Genomic DNA, 22,350 nt, shown 5'->3' with positions numbered 1-22,350 from the left:
TACTCAAGCAACCTCTGTAATATTGGGATGTGCACGTACCGTACAGAGGAAGAGCTCTAGGGTTCAAGCAAAAAGTAGGGGTGAGTGTGGGTACCCCTGTCCGGTTCTGTTTGTGATACGGAAAGTTTCTGATGAGATTCCATTGGCTTTAACCTGGGTCTTAGGAATGGAGTAGATGCTGGAGATCCATTGGAGCATTTTAGGTCCCAAGCCAATCTGTTTAAGAACAGAGAACATAAAAGCCCAATTGACACGGTCAAACACCTTCTCAGCATCTGTGCTGATAAAGATGCAAGGTATCTTCGACGTGGCCGCTATGTGGACCCAAGTTGAGCACTTTGGTGTTGTCCCTAGCCTCTCGGGCTAGAATGAAGCCCACCTGGTCTAGGTGAATGATATCCGGCATAAATTGGGTCAATCTATTGGCCAGGATTTTTGTGAAAAGCTTAAGGTTAGCGTTCAGTAAGGAGATGGGCCTGTAGCTGTCGCATGCTGCCAGGTCCTTACCCTGCGAGCGCATATCTCCCTTATTCATAAGGAAGGTATCTCTAGGGAAAGAGTAGCGCTGCTTTGGCTCTATCCATCTTTAGGCGATCTCTGAAAACCCTTCTCTTCAAAGAAACCTATCCTGCTTCTAGCTAACACTGTTTTTACTTCCTTCATCAGCTCAGCCCAATGCCCCCCCCCCCCCCCCCCACAGCTATTACCTTTTTATATCAATTGACCCTTCCTTTTTAGATTGTAAGCTCTAATGAGCAGGGCCCTCTGATTCCTCTTGTACCAAATTGTAATGTAACTGTAATGTCTGCCCTCATGTTGTAAAGTGCTGCGCAAACTGTTGGCGCTATATAAAACCTGTATAATAATAATATATTGGAGTAAGTCCACTGTTTGTTCTCTAAGGGAATACGGCTCAGCTTCCATAGAGGGCACAGGTATTCGTGCTTTGATTCCACTGTGCGAATCTTATTCAGAAGCTGCAGCAGTTGTTGTTGTTCCCACTCTCTCTTTTAATGCATGCGCCATGTCTGATTAGTATCCCTCTGAATACTGATTTATGTGCTTTCCACAGAATACCTGGGTCGCAGTTGTCCATGTCGTTAGTCCTAAAGTAGTGTTGCAACTCATTTGTGACCTCTGTCATGACCTCGGGCGTCTGTAGTAAGCTTTCGTTTAAAGACCAGAACTTAGTTCTGGACATCGAGGTAGCTGAGAGATCATAGAGCATAGTAATGGGCGTGTGGTCCGACCACGTGATGTTACCTATCACAGGGCCATGCACCGCCTCCAACTGGCCGCATGGGACAAAAAAGTAAATTCTCAAGTACAGTTTGTGTAGAGACAAGTAAAAGGTATAATCTCTCTCTCCAGAGTGATGGAATCTCCACATGTCGATCAGCTGGGCATCGTGTAAATCCCGAGTAATATGCTTATGTGTTCCTGAGCGTACGGAGGAGTGTTTTTCATTTTAAAATCCCCGCCCACAATCAATTGCCCCTCTTTGAATTCCTTAAGAAGATTCAGTGTACCATGTAGGAAGGTATCTTGGCGATAAGTGGGCGCATCAATAGTGGCCAATGTCCCCTTCATGTCCCCGATCATGGCCTTTATAAATATATAGCAACCTTCGGTATCAACCAAGGTATCGCTGCATGTCCAGGGTACTGCTCCCGATAGCAGTATAGACACTCCCTTGGTTTTAGTGTTTAGTGGTGTCGTACGCAGAGGGGGGAAAAAACGGTTTCTAAGGCATGGAGGCCCTCCAGTTTTAAAGTGTGTTTCTTGGTTTAATGCCACGTCAGCCTGAGATCTTTTGAGTCCTTTCTCGTTCAGCCAAAAAATAAGAAGATTGTCCATCGTCCCTGAGTCATGGGTGAAGAAAGGGGGATCAAAAAAAAGGGGGGGTAGAAGGTTATAGGGAGGGGAGGATGTGGAATAGATGAAAGGTAGAGAAGGGAGTAGAGAAAAAAAGATGACAAACAAAAATGTAAAAAAGGGAGGAAGAAAGAGAGATAAAAAATAAATAAATTATAAAGCCAAAGATAGAGTGGACAGTATAACCTGTCTGTCCTGCTAAGAGATGAGAGCAAAATTAGTTTGCATAGAAGCACGCCCCGATTCACACCAGGGGTGATGCCTTGTCCTAATGGGGAAGAGGTTAGAGTGGACCGAGGGGAGCTACCCCAGTCCAGCCCAGCCCCCCCAGCCCGCTAGTATAAATTAACCTTGTATCCCTGAAAAAACAAAACCAAAAACCTCTGTATAAAAAAAACAAAACAGAAGAACATATAGTCAACCAAAAGTGCATTTATAACGGTGAACTAACTTTGTCATGTTAAACATCCCTACCCAGCCTTCATGGAACCTTTCAGTAGGAGGAAGCCAGTACATGCATCCACCTCCCAGACTGAATAAACACCCCCCCCCCCCCCGGTCTTATTACCTCATTTTCAGGAATTACGATCAAGGCTGTCCCCCCCCCCCCCCCCCCCCTTACTATAACCCAAAGAGGGATAGGTGGGAGTATCAGCAGACCCTCCTCTCAACCGACCAATTCCCAGGTATAGACCCTATCCACGATCTAAGTTCCTTGTCTGATTGTCGGGCCACTTCCAGCACAGGTTTTAGCATGGCTCGTCGCTGCAGAGTTGCTCTAGAGAGGTCGGGAAGGAAGAGTACCGACATCAAGTTCCACATCACCTTTCTCCCATATCTTCTGTAGAACCAGTTCCTTGTGCGCATATTGATGGATGCAACATACAACCTCCCATAGCCTGTCCGATAGGATTCACAGAGCTCTAGGCTCCTGCTCAGCAGACCCAAAGGATAGGTTGGGGGGGGAAGTCGTCCCCCGTTAAATCTCAGAAGATAGGCAGCGCAGATGGCCTCAGGTCCTTTGCTTCTGTGGCCTCTGGCATGCCTCTCAGTCTCAGGTTGTTCCTCCTGCTGCAGGCCTCCATTTCTTCTAACTGAAGTTGTTGTGTGAGGACTGAAGCTGCCTGGGGCAATTGCAGGGCCTCCTTCACGGTCATACGTCTCTCTAGATTAGCCACAGAGGTTTCTCCTGCTCCCATCTGCTCTGTCAGTGTCCTCACCTCCATTCTCACTGCCGTGATCTCCTTGCGGTGGGTTGCCTCTAGTCTGCCGACCAGCGCCTCGATGTCGGATCTCATCGGTAGGGCGTAGAGCATCACCCACAGTTCAGTGTCTGCTCTTAAGGTCAGTGGGGTGAGATGTTGATGTTGTGGCTCCTGGGATCCCAAAGAGAAGACCACTGGGGTGTTAAAATCAATTTCTGGGGCAAAGGTGGGTGACGAGGAGAGAGCGGAATCATGTGGCCCACTGTGCATTAGGAGGGCAGTGCCTTGTGGCGTCTGCCATCTTGGTATGCTGCAAGGCTCCGTAAGTGTTCCAGAGGAATCTCTGTATTTCACCGCTTGGATGTGATTTAGGAGGCATTTTCCTCTTGTTCTTCCCTCTCTGCTTCCCAGTGGAGTACATTCCGGGAGTACTGGTAGATAGTGCTGATTAAAAGCTGAGAAAGATTGGGCCGGACCGGGAGCTCCACAAGTGTGCGACCTTACTCAGTCATGTCCAGACCACGCCCCCCATACCCCAGTTCTTAATACCATGCATTGCCCCCTTTAACATCAATGACGGCTTGAATTATTTTGTGGTATTTGTGAATGAAGCTCTTTATTTTCTCAGATGGTAAAGCTGCCCATTCCTCTTGCCAAAAAGCCAGTTCCTTTAAATCCTTGGGCTGTCTTGCCTGAACTGCACATTTGGGATCTCCCCAGAGTAGTTCAATAATATTGAGGTCAGGAGACTGAGATGGCCACTCCAGAACCTTTGTTTTTTTTTCTGCTGTAGCCAGTGACAGGTCGACTAGGACTTGTGTTTTGGATCATTGTCATGTTGGAATGTCCAAGTACGTCCCATGCACAGCTTCCTGGCTGATGAATGCAAATGTTCCTCCAGTATTTTTTGATAACCTACTGCATTCATCTTGCCAAATTGATTGATTGATTTTGACCAAATTTCCTGTGCCTTTTGTAGCTCACACATGCCCAAAACATCAATGATCCACCGCCGTACCTTTCATCATAGGTCTTGTCTCCTCTCCAAATGTAGCTTTTATGGTTGTGGCCAAAAAGCTCAGTTCTGGTCTCATCACTCCAAATGAATTTGTGCCAGAAGGTTTGAGACTTGTCTCTGTGCTGTTTAGCATATTGTAAGCGGGATACTTTGTGGCATTTGCGTAATAATGGCTTTCTTCTGGCGACTCAACCATGCAGCCCATCTTTTTCCAAGTGCTTAATTATTGTGCATCTTGAAACAGCCACACCATATGTTTTCAGAGAGTCCTGTATTTCACTTAAAGTTATTTGTGAGTTTTTCTTTGTATCCCAAACTATTTTCCTAGCAGTTGTGGCTGAAATTCCAGTAGGTCTACCTGACCGTGGTTTTGTTTCAACAGAAACTCTTTTCTCTTATTCACCAATCGACACAGCTCCTCTCTGTACAAAGTGGGTTTGTTAGCCTGCCACTAGGAGAAACTAGGCAAAATTGTAACACAGAATTGTCCGTTCCGCCCAGGGGGGCAGACCCTGTGCTAACAACTCTCCATGCTGCCACAGCGGCTTCAGTTTTAATTTGCCTAGTGAAGGAGATGACCTAGGAACCCTGTGGGCCCTTCGGTCCATTTTTTTGATGCAGGACTTATGCTTTTGCGCAAGATGAATGATCCTGTGATCTTGTCAGGGCTGGCTTAGCCCTTCCTCCTCTGGGCTGGCTGCTCAGCTGTCGGCTAATTGCCAGCTCTCTTTCCACAGTTACCAGCTGTTCCCGATGATGCTCGTCTGACCTGCCTATTTAAAACCTTCCTGCTCACATTTTAATTTGCCTTCGCATTGGTCACATCACAGGGAACCATCTCCTGCTGTTTGTTTCAAGACTGGCTTGCTGACATCCCACCTGGATTCTTATCCTGCTTGCGGTTGCTCTCCTTGGATCCCTGACTTCCGGCCTGGCTGATTACCCGATCTGGTTAATGAACTTTGGACTGGCTGACTACCCGATCTGGCTACAGGACTCTGGCTATGCTTGACTATGCTTTTTTCTATTTACCTCACCTCCCTCTCTTCTCTCCCACATCCCTATCTTCTCTCCTCCCACCGGGGGTGGGGTGGCTGCATGTATCTGCTGCGCGGTGTGGGTACAGGGGCTCGCTGGGTCTCTCTGCTGCATGTGATCTGTGCTGTGGGTTTCACTTTTCACCGCATGGGCTGTCCGGCGTCCATCTTGGATGGGGGCAGAGCAGGTTCCCCTTGTGCGCTTCAGCGGCCATTTTTTTTGTAGGTTTTTCCTATTCCTATCATTGGCGGCCATTTTTTTAGGCATGAGCGCTTTTTTTCACCGCAGCTCTCTAGTGACAGCATTCCATGTGCTATCACACACTGTTTCCCGTGGTTCCTGTGTATACAGGACGCTGAGCGGTCATTCCCTGAATGCTTGAGCAAGCTCTGCAGATCGTTTCAGCGCTCATATCTACTGCTGCTGCCCACACAGCCTCTTCACTCTGCTCTTGGGTAACCTCCTGGGGACTACAGGCACGGCAAGTAACCGACACAGAACCCCTCAGGGTGGTGAGTCTGGCGCTAGGAGCCCCCCCATGCGGCGGCAGCAGGAGGGTGGGACCTTCACTGTCTTAAGTCCCCTTTTAGGTGGCAGACAGGGTAGGGTCAGCATGGCTTCAGAAACTGGTGTTTCTTCCCCCGAAATCCAGGCTATTGCAACCGGGTCACCTGCGGATGGCGCTGTGCCCATGGGCACCCTGCCGGTGGTCCTTAATTCATTTATTGCTAAAATGGAGGCGGTGCGTGGAAGCAAAGGTGCGCTAAAAAGGCCCCTGCCCCCCCCCCGTCCTCTGGGGTGAGCTCTGATGCGGACTCGGGCCCTGCTGCGGCTGGTGACCCCTGCTCTGACCTATCAAACAAAACTGACCAGGACCATTCGGGCAGCGAGTATGATTCCCTGTCTGGGTCCGGGCGCTTGTTGGAGCACTTATCACGGTTGTGCGTGATACCCTGAAGATCCAGGAGCCAGCGGATCCCTCTGCAGATGTATCGGTCCCTTTTGGGTCCCGCAAGCCAGCATGTTCACCTAAGGTGTTCCCGTATTTATTTTGGCAAGTTCATCTACAGGGAATGGGGTCGGCCGCAAAGGACCTTTTCGGTCCCCAAAAACATGGCGGTGCGTTACCCCTTTGAGGAAAGCCTTCTCAAAAAATGGTCGACTCCTCCAGTCGTGGACCCCCCAGTATCCAGGTTAAATAAAGTAACCACGATCCCGGTAGAGGGGACTCCTGCATTCAAGGATCCCACTGACAGGAAGGCTGAGGCAGTGGCTCGTTCCTTGTTTACGGTTGTGGGGTCCGCCATACGACCAGTACTGGCATCTGAGCTTGTGTCACAGAAACTGACTGAGTGGGCAAAACTTTTGCACTGTGAATTGGGAGAGCAGAAGGCTTCGCCTGTCTGCGTGGAATTGGCGGACCAACTAGTGCATGCCCTCAAGTACGTTTGTGACGCGTCCCTGGATACTTTCCCTTTGTTATCCAGGGCTTCAGTGTCAGCTGTGGTGCTTTGGTGCCTGATTTGGTTTAAAATGCTGGTCTGCTGACCAGGCATCTAAGAAAACCCTGACGGATCTTCCCTTCCTTGGCGACCGGCCCTTTGGAGCCTCATTGGATGACATTATTAAAAATGCCACCGGGGGTAAGAGTACCCTACTCCCACAAGCCAGGAAGCCTAAGGAGCCACGCCGCAGGCAAGGGCCCTCTTTTTTCTGCTCACAAACGGCTTTTTCGTCCGACCGGGGCTTCGGCGAAGCGTCCCCAACCCGACAGGACTGCCACGGACGCACAAAAGCGTCCCTGGCATCGCAAACCTAGCAAGCCTACGACAAAAAGTGCTACCGCATAAAGGTTTGCCCCCACCCCTATCTCGGGTGGGGGGGTCGTCTTCGGGAGTTTACAACCAGGTGGTCGTCCCGACTTTCCGACCGATGGGTTTGCGATCTGATTTCCTCAGGCTGCAAGATAGAGTTCCTCTCTTGGTCACAGACAAGATTCTTCCCCTCCAGCATACCCGTAGCCCCGCTTGCTGGGACACCCTCTTGGGGGCAGTAAGGGACTTGCTGAGTCGCGGGGTGGTGGTACCAGCTCCGGATTGGGAATGCTTCCAGGGTTTCTGTTCTAATCTATTTGTAGTTTCCAAGAAGGAAGGGATACGTCCAATTTTTGACCTAAAAGCCCTCAATCACTTTGTAAAAGTGCAGAGGTTCAGAATGGAATCTGTTCGCTTGGTAGTCGCTGCGCTCCATGGGGACTTCCTGGTGTCTTTGGACATCCAGGATGCGTACCTGCACATACCCATATGTCTGCGGCATCAAAAGTTCCTAAAATTTGCAGTTGGGGAGGCCCACTATCAGTTTGTGGCTCTACCATTTGACCTGGCATCAGCCCCCGAGTCTTTACCAAGGTATTGGCTCCAGTTTTGGCTTTGCTGCAACAACGCGGGATCGCGATCGTAGTATATCTAGACGATCTCCTCCTGAGAGCATCTTTGGCCTCAGAATTAGAAGAGGGTGTTGCGATCACCATGCAGACTTTGCAAGAATTTGGGTGGCTGTTGAACCTTAAGAAGTCGGTGGTTATACCGACCCAGCGTCTGGAGTACCTAGGCTGGACTCCAAGGAAGCGAGAGTCTAAAACTGCTGAGGAACCACGAGCTGTCGTCCCTTTTGCATGCAAGTCCTGGGAGTCATGGTGGCTGCCTTCGAGGCCGTGCCTTATGCCCAGCTCCACACCAGAGTCTTGCAGAAAGATTTTGTCAAAATGGGACAAATCTCTGTTGTCCCTGGATCATTCGATCCAGGTGAGCCAGTCAGTCAGAGCTTCCCTGATATGGTGGCTGAGATCCCCGGTGATTCAGTCAGGAAAGTCGTTCCTACCTCTACAATGGACGGTGATTACAACGGATGCCAGCCTATCCGGCTGGGGTGGTGTGATGGACATTCAGTCAGCTCAGTGCCCCTGGTCGGTGGGAAGAATCCAGGTTGCCGATCAATCTGCTCGAATTGAGAGCGATCAGGCTGTGCCTCTCCACATGGTCCATGAGACTAAAAGGACGTCCGATCAGGATCCAGTCGGACAACGCCACTGTGGTGGCATATGTCAATCACCAAGGGGGGACAAGAAGCTCAGCCGCGGCTCGGAGGTTGCTCACATACTTCGGTGGGCAGAGCGACATGTACCGGCCCTGTTGGCCATTTACATTCCCGGAGTGGAGAACTGGCAGGCGGACTATTTGAGTCGCCAGATGCTGAACCCATGAGAATAGGAGTTGCATCTGGAGGTGTTCAGGTTACTGTGCCTAAGGTGGGGCACACCAGACGTGGATCTTCGGGCCTCCCGTCTCCATCAGAAGGTACCAAGTAGAGGTCGACCGATATGGGTTTTTCTCTGGCCGATGCCGATATTTAGAAATCATGGCGGCCGATAGCCGATATATGATGCTGATTTTTTTGGGCCGATATGTTAGGCCGATTTTATTTAATTTATTTTTAATCCGCCTTGATCTAACACACCTTTCCCACTGGGGCGTTTTTAAGGCGCTTTTGGGCTAAAAATAGCGCCTGTAAAGTGCCTGTAAAATGGCTCCCCTGCAGTCTGTGTGAAAGACAGAGTGCTTTTACACTGAGGCGATGCGCTGGCAGGATCTTAAAAAAAAGTCCTGCAAGCAGCACGTTTGGAGTGGTGTATACCGCTCCTCCACCACTCCTGCCCATTGATATGAATGGGCACCACTGCCGAAGCGCATGCAATGCGATTTGGCAGCGGTGCTTCATGGGCGCATTTAACCTCTTCCTTGGCCGCTAGCTGGGTTATATGTGCCCCACTAGCAGCCAAATAGCACCGCTAAAATGATGGTAAAGAGCCGCTAAAACTTGCGTTTTACCATCAACGCCTGCCCGCTCCAGTGTGAAAGCGGCCTTCATACGTGATACAGAAAATTTCTTACACTTAAACATTTAATAAACAAAACAAACCTCCAATCAGTTTACTTGTATGTATGATTTAGATAAAAAAAATATATATATATATATATATATATATATATATATATATATTAAATAAAAACAGGTAGTCAAAACTTTTGGACAAAAAAAAAAAAATGGGCTAACTTTACTGTTTTTATTTTATTTTTATTTTTTAAATGGTGTATTTTTTTCCCAAAAAAATGCATTTGAAAGACCTCTGTGCAAATGCCGTGTGACATAAAATATTGCAACAACCGCTATTTTATTCCCTAGGATCTCTGCTAAAAAAATATATATCATTTTTGGGGGGGTCTAAGTGATTTTCTGGCAGAAAATACAGGATTTTTACTTGTAAGCAACAAGTGTCAGAAAAGATTTAGTCTTTAAATGGTTAAACTGAGAACTTCTACACACTGAGATGACTTAATTTATTCAAGTGTAAACATTGTATCTTTCTGTTCTTTTCTTGGCAGCCTGCCCAGAGTGGAGGAAAGGGTTGCTATGACGACTCAGTCAACTTAGACTGACTTCTATACAGAAGTCATTTCAAAGTCCCGCTGTAGTTCTAAATCGGCTTTTTATCAGCACAAATCGGCCGATGCCGATTATTTAAAAAACGGCAAATATCGGCCGATATATCGGCCGCCCGATATATCGGTCGACCTCTAGTACCAAGATTCGTGTCCAGGACAAGAGATCCGTGGGCAGACTGGTCAGACGCACTGGTTGCTCCGTGGAATCAGTACCAGCTGATATAAGCCTTTCCTCCGCCAAAACTATTACCACGTCTGCTTCACAGAGTGGAAGCCAAAGGGATCCCAGTGATACTGGTTGCTCCAGATTGGCCTCAGCGTCCTTGGTACATGGGTCTGGTGCGCCTGGTGGCAGACGCTCCCTGGCGATTGCCGTTGCGAGAAGACCTTTTGTCTCAAAGTCCGATTCTCCATCCTGATTTACCATCGCTGGCTTTAACGGCATGGCTATTGAGCGCCAGGTGTTGAGGAGCCGGGGTCTGTTGGACTCGGTGAGCTCGACTATGTTGAAAGCATGAAAATCTTCCTCACGGAAAATCTATCATCGTGTCTGGAAGGCCTACATCTCCATGTGGGAGGAGAGGGGTTGGACTCCACGCTCTTTTTCCATATCCAGGATCCTGCGGTTTCTTCAGCAAGGAGTAGACCACAAGTTGTCTTTAAGCACCATTAAAAGGCAAATTTCGGCTTTGGCTGTCCTTTTTCAGTGACCCCTGGTGTCTCACTCGCTGGTGAGTACCTTTGTTCAGGGGGTTCGTCATGTAGTCCCTCTGGTGCGTCCACCGTTACCCCCCTGGGATTTGAACCTGGTGTTGGCGCTTCAGAAGCTGCCGTTTGAGAATATCCGGGAGATTCCCCTGTTGACTTTCTCAGAAAATAGTTTTTCTTGTGGCCATCACATCGGCCAGGAGGGTTTCGGAGCCAGTGACCTTGTCTTGCAAGTCGCCCTATCTGGTTATCCACAAGGATAAGGTGGTGTTGCGTCCGCAACCATCTTTTCTACCAAAGGTAGAGGACATTGTATTACTATCCCTGTGTCCTAAGCCGTAGCACCCTAAGGAGGTGGCCCTTCACGCTTTGGACGTGGTTCGGGCTTGGAAGGCGTATTTGTCTGTCACTGCTCCTTTTCGGAAGTCAGACTCACTGTTTGTCTCGGTGGCTGGTCCAAAGAAAGGCATGGCTGTTTCGTCGACCACTATTTCTAGGTGGATCAGACAGATTTTAGTACAAGCCTACGCTTTCCGGTCACGGCCCATTCCACAAGGGACATTGGCATGTCTTGGGCCTTCCGACACCAAGCGTCTATCGCTCAGGTGTGTAAGGCGGCGACCTGGTCATCTGTCCACACGTTTACCAAGTTTTACAAGGTAGATGTCTGTGCATCGGCTGATGCCTGTTTTGGCCTTGCAGGCGGCCGTGTAGTTGCATTGGAGTATGCAAATAGCTTTTTTTTTTTTTCAGTTTTTTTGGTAAAAACACAGTACTGTTATACTAAGTGCACTGTTGCATTTCTTCCGCAGTTTGATGTGGTTTTTGGGTAATTACTGCGGTTGAGGGTACCCTGATTTCTGTGGTGGTTTTTCCACCCACTGTTTTTGTGGGTAAAGTTTCACTAGTTCCCACTGCCATGGTGGATGACGATTTTTTGCTGTTTTTCCCACCCCTCATTTTGTCACTGCTTGGGGACATCCCACTTTGTACAGAGAGGAGCTCTGTCGGTCGGTGAATATAAGAGAAAACATGTTTTTTTTTGTACTCACCGTAAAATCCTTTTCTCTGTAATTCACCGACCGACACAGCACCCACCCCTCCTTTTCTCTGCGCTATACTGCTTGTTGGCGTACTGAAGCTGCTGTGGCAGCAGGGAGGGTTGTTAGCACAGGGTCCACCCCCCTGGGCAGAACTGACAATTCTGTGTATTGTTACACTTTTGCCTAGTTTCTCCTAGTGGCAGGCTAACAAACCCACTTTGTACAGAGAGGAACTGTGTCGGTCTGTGAACTACAGAGAAAAGGATTTCACGGTGAGTACAAAAAATCCTGTTATTTTCCACTACTTGCTTAGAGTTTGAACACTGCTGATTGGCAGTCTCAATTCCTTGGATATCTTTATATATACCTTCCTGTTTTACACAGTTCAACTACCTTTTCCCGCAGATCCTTTGACAATTCTTTTGCTTTTCCCATGACTCAGAATCCAGAAATGTCAGTGCAGCACTGGATGAAAGAGGCAAGGGTCTGTCGGGAGTCCAGAAACTCATTGGCCTTTTATATACATAGACACTAATTACAAGCAAACAGATCACGGGTGCGGATGGTTACCTTTAATAGCTATTTAAACCCCTTTGTGTCAACTTGTATGTATGTTATCGGGCCAAAATCACCAGGGTATGTAAACTTTTGATCAGGGTCATTTGGGTAGTTTTTGTTAGTGATTATGATTTAAAAAGAGTAAACACAGTTGATTGATAATAAATGGTTTTAGCCAAACACTAAACATGAGTGAAAGAAATTTTATCATTCATATTCTCTGAAAAATGGCCAAGAAATCATAAATTCTGCCAGGGTATGTAATCTTATGAGCACAACTGTAAATCCTGTATAATTATAATGATATAATCTAAAGTACTCCCCAAATTCAATCCTTGTGCTAAACCATATAATCCATCTCAAAAACATACATTTGAAATGTGTGTTTATACAAGCATTAATATCCTTTGGGCACAACATAAGTCAACTTATGTGCCCATACAGTGTGTAGAAAAAATCGTGTCACACAGGAGCTCTGAAACTGCAGTGTATTACAAAAAAACCCTCCAACATTGCTGTAATTTCATCCACATCAAATTTAACACGCCAAGTCACCCAGGGGCACTTTTAGACATGCCTCCACCTATTACGATGGACAAGAGGCCAAATACAGCTTAAAAAAACAAAACAAAACAGGTCTCCCTCTTGTATTGGGAGGGGTCTATTGCCAATCATCAAGCTGGTGTGTGTGTGTGTGTGTGTGTGTGTGTATATATATATATATATATATATATATATATATATATATATATATATATATATATATATATATATATATATATATATATTAACCACTTCAATACCAGGCACTTAAACACCTTCCTGCCCAGACCAATTTTGAGCTTTCAGCGCTGTCGCAGTTTGAATGACAATTGTGCGGTCATGCTACACTGTACCCAAATGAAATTTTTATCATTTTTTTTCCCACAAATAGAGCTTTCTTTTGGTGGTATTTGATCACCTCTACGGTTTTTATTTTTTGCGCTACAAATAAAAAAAATACCGAAAATTTTGAAAAAAAAAGTTTTTTTTTTTTTGTTTCAGTTTCAAAACTTTGTAAATAAGTACGTTTTCTCCTTCACTGATGGGCACTGATGGGGCTACACTGATGGGCACTGATAAGGCGGCACTGATGTGGCACCAGTGAAGTGGCACTGATGAGGTGGCATTGATGGACACTGACGGGCGGCACTGACGGGCGGCACGGACGGACACTGATAGCTGGCATGGATGGGCGGCACAGATGGGCATGGATGGGCGGCACAGATGGGCATGGATGGGCGGCACAGATGGGCATGGATGGGCGGCACAGATGGGCATGGGTGGGCACTGATAGGCAGAATTGGTGTTATACTGTACTAATGGATGCCAATCAGTGCCAAACAATAATGCATGCCAATCAGTGATGCCCATTGTGGGCACTGATTGGCATCCATTATGGGCACTGATTGGCATCCATTGTGCTGACTGGCATCCCTTTTGGTCTAGGGAGGATTACCTTTTGCTTAGCATCCCTGGTGGTCTGGTGGCGTCCCTGGTGGTCCAGCGTGGGCATCCTCGGGGGGGGGCTGTGCTGATAATCGATCAGCACAGACCCCCCCTGTCAGAGGAGCAGCCGATCTGACAGACGCGAGTGAGGAAAAGCCGATCACCGGCTCTTCCCATTTACACTGTGATCAGCCGTGATTGGACACGGCTGATCACGTGGTAAAGAGTCTCTGTCGGAGACTCTTTACCGAGATCGTAGTTGCCGGGTGTCAGACTGACACCCCGCAACAACGATCGCCGCGATGCGCGCCCCCGGGGGCGCGCAGCCGCTCATAATCCTGATCACGTCATATGACGTCCGATCAGGATTATGAAACCACTTTGCCACCGTCAATTTGTAATAGGGCGGGCGGCAAGTGGTTAATATAAAAGTAGTAGGTGAGATGCACACACGGTTAGTGAAACAAGTGTGCCAGCAATCGAGTCTATCCCAAAGACTCAATATAAAAGCAGAAAAGGGATTGCTGCACAAACAAAAGTAAATTTATTGATAAAATTTACATCACATCAGGTATAATTCAGGTATTCGGGTGACGTTTCGGGCTAAGCATGATATCGCCCTTCCTCATGACCACATACCTGCAATAAAAATTGTAACCAACTTCACATAATAAAGGCTTATAGCTCACATCTATCATTATTCAGTGAATTACATTCAGCTGGAATCAATCTCCACAAACCACCCCTTGTATCTCTCATACATCATTTTTATATCTATGGGTATATCTGAACAATCGCTAAAAAACGGGACAAAAGGACGCCTTCCCTTGAAGATAGTATGCTGAATCCTGTAGTTCATCCAAAAAAATACAAAGAAAACATAATTAATGAATCATCAAAATTAATTTGTATATTCACATACCATGAAAAAAAACTAAACGACAAAGAAATCTCATAATGTGTGCCCGTATCAGCCAATATCTGGCAGATCGGTCAACACATATAGAGACTTATACCATCATAAAAATAAAGATCAAAATCTGTATTTAACCCTTTAGGATATAAAGAGTCTAAACCAGGGGTCTCAAACAGGTGGCCCTCCAGCTGTTGCTAAACTACAAGTCCCATGAGGCATTGCAAAGCTGGCAGTTACAAACATGACTCCCATAGGCAGAAGCATGATGGGAATTGTAGTTTCGCAACAGCTGGAGGGCCGGCAGTTTGAGACCCCTGGTCTAAACGATTTATCCAGTAAACGTCTTTTTCTCAATTCCAATTCTCTATTCCCCCTATGTCTATTAGTTGGAATACCATCGATTACCAGATATATTTATTATTATCCCATATTTATCAGCGTATAACATGCATAAAACTTCAATTTTAAAATAAGACCCAGTGCTCTGCAGCCTGATCTATGCCCATCTGCAGCAGCCTCTAATGTGCCGTTTAGTGCCCATCTGCAGCCTCTAATGTGCCCATTATTTCAGCCTGTTTAGTGCCTGTCTGCAGCCTCTAGCATACCCATCATTTCAGCCTGTTTAGTACGCATCTGCAGACTCGCCTTTTGCTGATGATTGCAGCCGTGCCAGTGATGGATGACACAGATCCACAATCTCCTGTGTACCCGGCGCTCAGTCACGCACAGTCCTGCCGGCTCATATAATGGACAGAACAGTGGTCCAATGCTGGCCCAGGAGGGCTGTACTGTGTGTGACTGAGCGTCGGATACACAGGAGATTGCGGATGTGTGCAATCCAGCGGCGCTCATCCCCTCCTTCCACTCCAAGGCAGCAGAGATCGGTGTATAACATGCACACATGATTCCCCCTCTGATTTTCAGGGGGGGAAGTGTAGGTTATATGCTGATAAATGATAAATATGGTGTATGTATATGTATATATGTATATGTATATATGTATATGTATATATGTATATATATATATATATATAGTCTAAAATGTCCGGTTTCTGTAATGTAAAAAAATGTTCCCACCTTTTAATGTGACCTATAAACTGTACAAATCCACTGGGAAAAAAACTGGAATTGGGGGGGTTAACAAAAAATAAATAAAAGCATGTGGTTGCATACGTGTGCACACCCTCTTATAACTGGGGATGTAGCTGTGTTCAGAATTAAAAAAAATACATTCAAACTCATGTTAAATAGGAGTCCGTACACACCTGCCATCATTTAAACTGCCTCTGATTAACCCCAAATAAAGTTCAGCTGTTCTAGTAGGTCTTTCCTGATATTTTCTTAGTCGCATCCTACAGCAAAAGCCATGGTCTGCAGAGAGCTTCCAAAGCATCAGAGTGATCTCATTGTTAAAAGGTATCAGTCAGGAGAAGGGTACAAAAGAATTTCAAAGGCATTAGATATACCATGTAACACAGTGAAGACAGTCATCATCAAAGTGGAGAAAATATGGCGCAACAGTGACATTACCAACAACAGGATGTCCCTAAAAAAAAATTATGAAAAGACGACAAGAAAACTGGTCAGGGGGGCTGCCAAGAGGCCTACAGTAACATTACAGGATCTGCAGGAGTATCTGGCAAGTACTGGCTGTGTGATACCTGTGACAACAATCTCCTGTATTCTTCATATGTCTGGGCTATGGGGTAGAATAGCAAGACGGAAGCCTTTTCTCACAAAGAAAACCATCCAAGCCAGCTAAATTTTGCAAAAACACACCTGAAGTCTCCCAAAAATATGAGAAATGTGTTATGGTCTGGTGAAACCAAGGTTGAACTTTTTGGCCATAATTCCAAAAGAAGATATTATAAAAGAAGTTTGGCACAAAAACCTTCACATCACCAAAAGAACACCATACTCACGGTAAAGCATGTTGGTGGCAGCTTCATGATTTGGGGCTGTTTTTCTTCAGCTGGAACATGGGCCTTAGTGAAGGTAGAGGGAATTATGAACAGTTCCAAATACCAGTCAATATTGCCACAAAACCTTCAGGCTTCTGCTAGAAAGCCGAACCTAAAGAGGAGCTTCATCTTAACGACCCAAAGCATACATCCAAATCAACAAAGGAATGGTTTTACCAGATGAAAATTTAAAGTTTTTTTGAAATGGCCCAGCCGGAGCTCAGACCTGAATCCAATTGAAAATCTGTGGGGTGATCTGAAGAGGTCTGTGCACAGAAGATGCCCTTGCCATCTGACAGATTTGGAGTGTTTTTACAAAGCAGATATTGGCAAGTCAAGATGTGCAATGCTGATAGACTTATAACCAAAAAGACTGAGTGCTGTAATTAAATCAAAAAGTGCTTTAACAAAGTATTGGTTTAAGGGTGTGCACACTTATGCAACCATATTATTTTAGTTTATTTTTACTTCCCTCCCCCTAAAAGATTTCAGTTTTTTGTTCAGTTGTACAAGTGTATAGGTCACATTATAGGTGGAAAAGTTCTGAAATTATCTATCTTTGTAATTTTTTTTTTTAGAGGTGTACTCACTTTTTTGTTGCCAGCGGTTTAGAATATTGATGGCTGTGTGTTGAGTTATTTTGAGGGGACAGCAAATTTACACCGTTATACAAGTTGTACACTCACTACTTTACATTTTGTGAGATTGTGTGTATGTATATATGTGTGTGTGTGCGTGTGTGTGTGTGTGTGTATATATATATATATATATATATGTGTGTGTGTGTGTATGTATGTATGTATGTATGTATATATATATATATATATAATGATATATTTTTTTAGATTTGTTTTCATGAACAAAATAAACTATTTAGTGAGCATTATAGAGTCTTTTTATGTTCCTTTCTAATTGTATGAGCTCTCAAACGGCATTAGGATGACCCAATACAAGAGGGAGACGAAGGAGTGCTGCACGTTTTTGTTTATTATTTGTGCTATTCAAAGATTTATTATTTACATTTTAATGATCCGAGTAGTGTGGGGATATTTACTGATTAGTTATATAGGTTAATTTGTAGCATGTCAGTTATTATAACGTTTTTTATTTTTCTTTGTAAGGAGGAAAACAATATTGTGCACAACCAGAAATTAATGATACTAAAGAAAATGTTACAACAGGAAAAAGAACAATTACAGGTCAGTATAGACATTAAAATATAAACCTGCTTTGCCCATGCAGGCAGAGCAATCAGTTTAATTTATTGTTGCCCTTCCCAGGAGTACATACTAAACTTTCCTTCACTTCATTCAGCTGCTGAAGTGTAGAGAAACTATCCAGTACTTCAGGTAGGTTATTCACTTCCTTTCCTCAGATGTGACTACCCTGGATTCTGATGATTGGCCCAGGACTGTCACATAGGTGCAGCGAGACAGTGAGCCATGTGTAAGCCCCAAGTTCCTTTAGTCAGAACTTTCAAAGTACTAACTGTCAGCCTAAGACATGTGTTTATTCTATGCCAACTACCACTCCCTCACTTCTCACTCTTTATGGCTGAACCATAATGATGGTGAAGAAATATCCAGTATGTGCTACTATGCAAGGACAGATTATAGTGAACCTGTTGCTTTGACCTGCATGGGCTTTGTTTACATGGGCTTCAGCTTGTAACATTGATATTGAGTGCGATTTCAGTTTGGCGCAGGTAACGATCAGAATTGACTTTGTTTCCTGCACTTGCATATATGTGAATCGAGCCTACAGGCTGAAGCTCATGTGAGCAAGGCCTTAGACTATTGTTGCATTGTGCATTTTTTAATTATGCCTTTCTAGATCTCCAGTAAACCCATTTTTTCATATTAAATAAGCCATGCAACAATTTCTGGACAAAATAACGCTGCCCCATGTTTTGTAACTGACATGCACATAAATATGAATTTTAGCTATGCTAGACTTCTATAAATCCGAGAACATTCCCAGAGCAGTGTGCATAACATAAAACAGTAGGGCAAAGTTTTTTTGGTGAGGTTTCCCTGATTTCTGTGCTTTGCTGCTTCGATTAAACTTACATTTTTTTTTTTTTTTTTTTTCAAAAAGCTCTTCTGTTAGAAAAATGAATTTTTTTGTGTTTTTTATCTGTTTTGTCTACTCCTGTAGTCTTCCCAGGAGGAGTACAGCAACTCCCCATCCACACGGCTTTACAAGGATATCAAGGACACAAAGAAACACATACAGCAGCTACAGGAGCAGTTGGATAAAACCAAGTCTCCAATGCAGGTGAGTAATAGAGGGAACAACCATGGTAATCAAAGATTATGCTGGCATTCTTGTGGTTAATTTTTTAATATTAGGACCCTTACACTGTGTTGTAATTTTTTTAACTTTCAATGTGTTCATCAAAAAAAAAAAAGTGTGCAGAAAAGAAAACTAGAGGTGTAGTGATATATAGAGAGTATTCACTACGCTTAGAATCTAAGGAGCAGCTAGCATAGAATTGTAAGTAACAATAATAACACTGGAAAAATGGGTATATGCAGCGAGGAAAATGTGCATTTATAAAAGTCTGCTAACGTTGGCACAAAAGTCTGTTTCTTTTCTGGAGTCACCCAAAGTGTAAATCAAACAGACTAGAGTGAATGATATCCTCCACTGAGCGTAAACACACCAGGCCTCTTACCCCAAATAGTGGACCACTAGATTATATGTGGTCAAACAGGCATCATGTATATCCACAGGTTGGTAACATCTCTACTAAGACAACAAGCAACTGGATCTTATGTAGCCCTCACAGATGGTAGATCCACATGTTCATGTATAGAAAGAAGAGAAAACAAGTTCTCCTATATCAAATCAGTGTATAATTTATTCCAAAAAGAATTCCAGAGTACTCACATTTAAAAAGAATAAAACATGAAAGCATGTCATGAGATATAAAACAAAGATTTTTCCAACCCACAAGATGGCCACACGTATAGCGTCATGACATCAGATCCCAGGCTGTGGGTAAGAGGGCCCTGTGTGTTGGTGTGTGATGAAGGATATCCTTATTCACTCTAGTCTGTTTGATTTACACTTTGGGTGAAAAGAAACATGGACTTTTTTGCTAACATTTGCGGACCTTTCTAAATGTACATTTTTAGCACTGCATATACCCATTTTTCCAGTCTAGTTATATTTAATCAAAGTGCTGCACTACTAAAAAAATATGTCAAAACGTGTATAACATAAATATATCAATTCTAAAGAATCAAATCCACTAACTCCAAAAATCTTGTATCAAAAGTTTGTGTAAATGTTTGAAGACAATCCTGCCATAAATCAATTCACCCAAAGTAGAGACAAAGACGCATGCTCTCCACCACCAGTTTCACAGGCTGCTCACCTCGTATAAGAGTAAAATCAGCAGTTGTCCCCTCTGGGGAAAGTGGTGACACCTGGCATACTATGGATACACAGACCTCCTTAGGTAAATGGACCCTTAATAGGGTTCCAAGAACCCTGATTGTCTTGCCCGATTGGATTTTATATGTAAAAGAAAAGTAACACCTAGTGCTCTCCATTTCCAATAATTAAATTTTATAAAGGTAATGGATACACTTACAAGTGAAGCACAATCTGCTTGCGCAAACTGCAAGGCATTGCAAACATCCAATTTTTGGATTATTGCCGCAGTGTGACATCAGTGCCTAAGCTCTGCCCTCTAGACACGTGTCATCAGGCCGTTGACTTCCTCAGTAAGGGGTGGAGCTACATTGTCACTGCACCGATCTACATACTCCCCTTCAACTAGTATACACGTGAACAGCTTGTCAGCAATCAATCATGCTACCCGACCGGATATAGTGTGTACAGGAAGGGGTCACAAAAAATTTGCTGGGGACGTGCGTAAGTTGCCTCATACATACTGCCACAAATTGAATACAAACTGGAGCCTACCCACAATATACCACACCACAGCCATCTTTACAAATCTATGCAATAATAATGAACCACCAAATATAAAAATGTAATAAATGAATGTGAAAAAATAAAATAAAATTAAAATAAATATAAAAATAATAAAAATAAGGAACAAAGTTATTTAAAATGTGTTCTAAACTACAGGAGATATAAATCTAAAATCTATCACTAATAAAGCAATTCAAATCAAAATCAACGTTAAGACCCTTCGGAAAACAAGGACCTTGGCCTCAAATTAGTTATATTTATTAGCGTTGTTTTTACTCTGCAAAATGCAGGACATTTCTTTAAACCCTTAACGCTGTGCCTGCATTTTAAATTTTAATTATAAACAAGCAAGATGCATAACAGCGGTGTCCTGCGTCATGGTCTTTGCATTCCACAGCAGTGAACATTTGCGGAGGGAGAACAGCGTCATATGACCGGAGGAGGTCAATCTGCTGTGTTTCCTTGAACCATATCAAAGTCTGTCAACAGTGGAAGTATGAAAGATTGTGGGTATTGGTGTTCTATAGGCAGCTAAATGTTTACACTGCTGAGATATGCTGTAATCCAACATCAGTGCAGTAAATACATGTTCCTTTTAATCCAAAGAAAATGAAACCATCTGCAACCACTTACAGTGATTTTTTTTTAGCAAGGTTGAAATTGTGTGAGGCAATTTCCAGTCATTGCAGGCACTCAGTATAACTCTCATGGGACCTCTACGTGGTTATTGCAAGTCATGTGGAAAGCAGGTCTTCTTCCTCCTCCTTCTTCCTCCATCTTCTTCTAACTCCTCCTTCTTCCTCCTTCTTCCTCCTTCTTCCTCCTTCTTCCTCCTTCTTCCTCCTTCTTCCTCCTTCTTCCTCCTTCTTCCTCCTTCTTCCTCCTTCTTCCTCCTTCTTCCTCCTTCTTCCTTCTTCTTCCTTCTTCTTCCTTCTTCTCTCTTTTTTTTTTTTTTTTTTTCCCTTTATAGTAATGCTTTTTTAAAACATGTTACTGAAGCCAAAACTTTTATACTGGCATAGTGTGTGTGTGTGTGTGTGTGTGTACACCCCTCTGTACACCCCCTCCTCCACAGCCACCTCTCTGTACACCCCCTCCTCCACAGCCACCTCTCTGTACACCCCCTTCTCCACAGCCACCTCTATGTGTACCCCCCTCCTCCACAGCCACCTCGCTGTGTACCCCCCTCCTCCACAGCCACCTCGCTGTGTACCCCCCCCCTCCACAGCCACCTCGCTGTGTACCCCCCCCTCCACAACCACCTCGCTGTGTACCCCCCTCCTCCACGGCCACCTCGCTGTGTACCCCCCCTCCTCCACGGCCACCTCGCTGTGTACCCCCCCTGCTCCGCGGCCACCTCGCTGTGTACCCCCCTCCTCCGCGGCCACCTCGCTGTTCACCCCCCCTCCTCCGCGGCCACCTCTCTGTGTACCCCCCTCCTCCGCTGCCACCTCGCTGTGTACCCCCCTCCTCCAAGGACACCTCTCTGTGTACCCCCCTCCTCCGCTGCCACCTCGCTGTGTACCCCCCTCCTCCACGGACACCTCTCTGTGTACCCCCCTCCTCCACGGACACCTCTCTGTGTACCCCCCTCCTCCACGGACACCTCTCTGTGTACCCCCCTCCTCCACGGACACCTCTCTGTGTACCCCCCTCCTCCACGGACACCTCTCTGTGTACCCCCCTCCTCCACGGACACCTCTCTGTGTACCCCCCTCCTCCACGGACACCTCTCTGTGTACCCCCCTCCTCCACGGACACCTCTCTGTGTACCCCCCTCCTTCACGGCCACCTCTCTGTGTACCCCCCTCCTTCACGGCCACCTCTCTGTGTACCCCCCTCCTTCACGGCCACCTCTCTGTGTACCCCCCTCCTTCACGGCCACCTCTCTGTGTACCCCCCTCCTTCACGGCCACCTCTCTGTGTACCCCCCTCCTTCACGGCCACCTCTCTGTGTACCCCCCTCCTTCACGGCCACCTCTCTGTGTACCCCCCTCCTTCACGGCCACCTCTCTGTGTACCCCCCTCCTTCACGGCCACCTCTCTGTGTAACCCCCTCCTTCACGGCCACCTCTCTGTGTGCCCCCCCC

At 45.5% G+C, this 22,350-nt stretch overlaps 1 protein-coding gene across 5 annotated transcripts in view; it reads left to right on the top strand.

Annotated features, from left to right (window-relative positions):
- ARHGEF12 (Rho guanine nucleotide exchange factor 12) overlaps positions 1-22,350 on the top strand; it is a 428,628-nt gene that overhangs the window by 136,427 nt on the left and 269,851 nt on the right. For all 5 annotated transcript variants that reach the window (XM_077457372.1, XM_077457369.1, XM_077457370.1 and 2 more), the window contains 2 exons: positions 17,434-17,511; positions 18,470-18,589. In XM_077457372.1, coding sequence (XP_077313498.1) covers positions 17,434-17,511; positions 18,470-18,589 — 198 coding nt within the window. The remainder of the gene's footprint in view (positions 1-17,433; positions 17,512-18,469; positions 18,590-22,350) is intronic.

The sequence above is a fragment of the Lithobates pipiens genome, unplaced genomic scaffold (genome assembly GCF_037356315.1).
Source record: "Lithobates pipiens isolate NorthernLeopardFrog02 unplaced genomic scaffold, aLitPip1_a1.2 Scaffold_27, whole genome shotgun sequence".
Lineage (NCBI taxonomy): Eukaryota > Metazoa > Chordata > Amphibia > Anura > Ranidae > Lithobates > Lithobates pipiens.
This window is presented reverse-complemented; position numbering and strand designations above follow the sequence as displayed.